The sequence below is a fragment of the Lactuca saligna genome, chromosome 7 (genome assembly GCF_052625555.1).
Source record: "Lactuca saligna cultivar CGN05327 chromosome 7, ASM5262555v1, whole genome shotgun sequence".
Taxonomy (NCBI): Eukaryota; Viridiplantae; Streptophyta; class Magnoliopsida; order Asterales; family Asteraceae; genus Lactuca; species Lactuca saligna.
This window is the reverse complement of record NC_136423.1, coordinates 3,832,664-3,837,500: the sequence shown is the minus strand read 5'-3', so window position 1 is coordinate 3,837,500 and position 4,837 is coordinate 3,832,664. Positions and strand designations below refer to the sequence as shown.

The following is a 4,837-nucleotide window of genomic DNA, read 5'->3' as shown; positions in this document are numbered from 1 at the left end:
AACAAAAAGAAGATATGACATTGAGTATAAGATTATATGGGCACCTTGTATAAATCTAGTGAGCTATAAGTCCATGACCTCAACTTGCTGTATCCATCATGGTATAGTGTTGGGATACTTTCTGACCTGAAAGCACCAACCTTTAGAACAATGCATTATAATAACAAGATAATTAATTGATAATTGAGGAAGATGCAAAGAGAGGGTAAAATGGTAAATATAGTACTGGGAAAACGCGAGGATTTGTTTAGCAAGATCTGGGTCTGAAAGGGAAACATCGGAAGCAGTAACAGATGAGCTGGAGTTCTTGTTCTTGTTCTGCTGTTCTTGTTGAAAAATCTGTTCAGTTTGGGTAAATCCCTTTTTCTTTAAATACAAATATACAGCTTTATCCAACACTTCTTCATCCATCTCACTCTTCTTTGTATATCTTTTACTGAAACATAACACACGCACCAATACTGAATTAAATCCAAACTCGTATGAGCATATCAAAATAAACAGGAATTCATATTAAAAAAAAAAAAACAAAACAAAACAAGTAGTAAGATAAGAGCAACCAAGATTTACCGACAATCATGATCTCTAACGAATATTTGAACACAAAATTCTTATTTACATAAACAAAAATCAAAAATGTCATTTCAAAACCCTCAAAATCCTATTTTTTTATTCTGTAATATAAGCCCTGGCCGTTTCAAGGTATGTGTTGGTAACTCTGATTCTGATTAGAAGACCAACGAACAATTACATCCAAGTGAAAGAAGGCACTGATTATACTTAACATGAATGAAAAGAACATCAAATACCACATTGAAATCAAAAATAAAAAAAATAAAAAAACCTAACATGAGAATTTTGGTTGCCAAAACTGACAACAGTCAAAATCAGCCAGAGAGAGAAGGAAGGGTTGGAACGTGAATGTGAGAGGAATCAGATAATTGAAACTTCAACTATTTTCAAATAGACCTGCTTGCTAATTTCTCAACACATTCACAACAAATAATTGAAAGTTGAAATAACCGTAAACCTAGTTGCTTACTTGTTTCGAGATGAGGGTAGGAGAGAGGTCGCCGGAGGGTAGGAGAGAGCCGGAGAGGTCGCCGAACGCCGGAGAAGGGTGACTGCCGGTTTGCTTTAACGCTTTTGGTGTGTCCGATCACTGATGTTCGATAGAAGGCAGGATGGGCTTCGGCTCCTTCTGTCTTTTTTAGCTACCGTAAAAACAAAAGAAATAGGTAGTGGGCTTAGATTAGTAATTAATTTTATTGGATTTATTTTTTTGGACTACTAAAATTCTCTTGGCTATTTGAAATGTATGGAATTATCAAGCTAGAAATACCGAAATAGATTAATTTTTTGCGGATAGTATCAGTTACACGTGTATTCAAAAATATCCGTATTCGAAAATTTTGATCTGAAAATCCAAAAATTCAAACTAAAATTATCCGAATTTTTGGATATTCAAATTTTCGGATATCCAATTTTTCGGGTTCTTATTCGGATATCGATTTTAAATAAATTCGGATATTCGAAAACCCGAAAATGTGTAACTTATATTTTTAGTTTTTTTATAGAATGTACTTTTGTTTAGTCTTGTTGTGGTTTACCTATCAATGTATGGATTGGGGTTTTAATTTACGTAGCTTCAAGATTTTTAACCTTTTTAATATGAACTTTTGATGTTTTTACTTAGTTATCACCGTACAACAAATGAGAAGACAAATGTGCAACAAGTTACGTCGTTAAGCCTTTTTGAATGGTACTCTTAATTTTTCAAGACTACATTCATAGATCTATAGATATAACATTGTTATACATAATCCGTTGTACTCTACTAAGAAGCTTCACCACATCCGATATGAAGAAACCAAACGTATCAAATACAAATGATATGAACACTTGTTGATTTTCCATGCATGATTTCTCATGTTTGGTGATGTTGCATGTAGCAGCTTTTAAAGCAGCTTGTCCCGCCATGAAAACCCAACCATCAAGCCAACGAGAGAGGATACCCCTGTAAGGTCCACATATGTGTGTTTCCCTCCAACCCATCCAAAGATCAAAATATCAGTCAGTCTAAGGGTTGACATTCCTTCTGTCAGGTCAGTTAAGAAATTTACAAGTGTCTCTTTTTTGGCAAAAACCTTGGCACGCTAACATAGCATCCCTAACCATATTGTGATTGTATTTGAACCCCAAGAGTTGTTTACAATGAACTGCATACTCTCCAAATGAGTCCAAACATGCCTTACAGCACACCAAACAGATCTTGTCAGCTAGGAATATTGGGATCATGAGTCGATATTTGAGGATAGTACGATAATACTCCATATGAGACATATGTTGGCCAAGCCCATCTATATGGATAGCTAGAATAAAATATTGAGCATGGGGTGCACATAAACACTAGAAAACAGCTTTCTGGTGAGTCGTCATGTTGAAATGCACTTCCATATCTTAGAAAATTTTACTAAAAATGGTACTTGTCGGTGTATTATGGGATTGGGGGGGTGGTATCCTTAGTAGTAAAACTATTAAGGTTAATGTCCAGAAGCTTGTTATGAAGAAAAGCCAAGGCACATGCATAACCAGAATCCATACCGCATATGTTGTTATCCCATAAGATGTAGTCTTGTAATACCCAAGATTGGGCACTTGAGGCAACAAAAGCATATGAGGTAATCTCCAATGTCGAGTATAAACTCAAATCACCAAACCTAATTGGTAAGGAAGCAATTCGCCACTATATGTCGTCAAAGAAAGTGTAACGCTCGGTTTCGAATAGTTTTACTATTCGGGGCCACGGCCCGGTCATCAGTCATCATAAGGCTTTGGGCCTTGGGGAAGAAAGGATTTGTCCGTTTTTTGACGTGGGTGTTATAGTCTAAATGATACGGGTGTTCGTTTGTGTTTCGGAGGCCAAGGGTATAATCATAATTTGATAATTTAGTCCTTAGGAATTTTGGGTTTTTATTAAGAAAGTTCTTAGGCGGAGCTGAGTTGATAGAAGTGTAGGGCTTCTCGACACCTTTCTGTAGATATAAAGTTCGTTGGAAACAGATTTATAATGAGAAGTTATGGCAATTTGAAGTGTTGGCAAGTTTGGCCCTTGGTGGAATAAGTTGGCAGATTGGTCCCATGTGCAACGCTAAGGAATACGTGTGTTAGGGTGCAAAGTCACACTTGGATGAGGCTTTACCCACTTGTATGTGTAATGAGTTGTCTTTCCTTTATAAGGAAGTGAGTGGCACTCATTTTACGTAATAAACCATTTGGAGTGTTAGACTAGAGAGAGAAACTTTGTACAAACCTATTTGTATATTCTTTCTAGATCTAACATGAGCTTAAAAAAATTTATTTACTCCATGTGTTCTTGATTTGACATGATGATTCACTAGATCTTTCTAATTCCGCACATGCCATCTTAATCAACACCACATCCATTGGTATCAGAGCGGGTGTTCTTGATTGGATCAAGAATTGATCCTTGATGGCGATCTGGATTTGGTGATTCTTCATGTTCTTATTGATCTTCGTGTTTAGAGAGTGTTTTGTGTTCTAGAAATTGAATTTTTCCTTTATTTGATCCATAATTCGACTTTCTCTCTCTCTCTCTCTCATACTTGTTTGTATCACATTCTCTCTCTAGAAAACCCATTCGAAATCACTTCCTCTCTCTAGAAAACTTCAAGTTTTTGTGATCATTATGAATATGCCTTACAATTCTTAGATTATGACTATTAAAGATATCAAATGCAAAGTCAATAAAGATCAATATTATGGATTGGTGTTAAACAAGTTGATATATTGGGAAACTATGGTTTCTAATGGAGGTCTGAAGGATGTTCATGGAAGCTTGATATTTCAACCACTTTGTGAGATCAAATGGTTGGTTGATATTACATGGTCCATGTCAACTTGTAGTAGTGATAATAATGGAGAAGAAAAATATTTGTTCAATAAGAAATATGTTTCTCTTACTGAAGACCCAAATGATCTTCGTGCTCTTAAGTTTGTAGAAGTTCTTGATAATGGAGGTCAATGTGATGTTCTTGATGTTCAAGAAAAAGGAGTTCAAGTTGATTCTCATGAAGAAAAAGTTTTTTTCTCAATTGGAGTTCAAACCGATGATATTTTGTGTTCTTGTGATTCGTTTGAAGGAATGAATCCTTATCAGAAGCAGGTGGTTCAAGAAATTCACAAACATCAAACTCCAAAAGATTTGATTCAAACTCAAAATGTTCAAGTTGTGGAAAGTGGGTTTGTTCATGAAGTCTAATCTTCAAGATGCAAAAAGATAAGAAAGAAAAAGAATAAGAAGATTAAATGGAAAAACAAATGGGTTTCCTCACAAAAATCGTCATATGTTGTGAAGTCTAAATCCGTGAAGCAAATATGGGTTCCAAAGCAACAATCTCCAAAGGTTGAATTGAATTTAAAGTCAAAACCCAATAGTGTTGGTGGTTTTTATGAAGATGTTCTTGAATCGTTGAAGAACACGAAGAACGAGTTCTACAACACGCAAAGTGGGTGGTACAATGTTCAAATTGGAAATTTTCTCATTCCGAAAAAAAAACCAAGATTTTCCAAATTTGATTCGTTCGTTGAAAATGGAACTTGATTCGTTAAAAAGGTATCACAAATTCTCAAATGGATTCCAAAACGTCTATGATTTCGATTCGTGCGTTGCGTTTTTAATTCTTGATCGTTTTGACTCAATTGGATCAACTTCGTTTCAAACCCCTTGAAGATCCAATTAATTTTTTTAGATCAAACTTCAAAATTAAAATCATTTTCCTAAAAGCGAATGTTAGTGTACATATCCAATTTCTTA

The 4,837-nt window shown here is 35.2% G+C and overlaps 1 protein-coding gene across 1 annotated transcript in view; it reads right to left on the bottom strand.

Annotated features, from left to right (window-relative positions):
* LOC145006027 (transcription initiation factor TFIID subunit 5-like) overlaps positions 1-1,226 on the bottom strand; it is a 4,825-nt gene extending 3,599 nt beyond the window's left edge. The window contains exons 1-3 of the mRNA XM_078965117.1: positions 1,043-1,226; positions 227-436; positions 45-126 (exon numbers count right to left, since the gene is read on the bottom strand). Coding sequence (XP_078821243.1) covers positions 45-126; positions 227-411 — 267 coding nt within the window. The 5' untranslated portion in view covers positions 412-436; positions 1,043-1,226. The remainder of the gene's footprint in view (positions 1-44; positions 127-226; positions 437-1,042) is intronic.
* Positions 1,227-4,837: the final 3,611 nt, after the last annotated feature.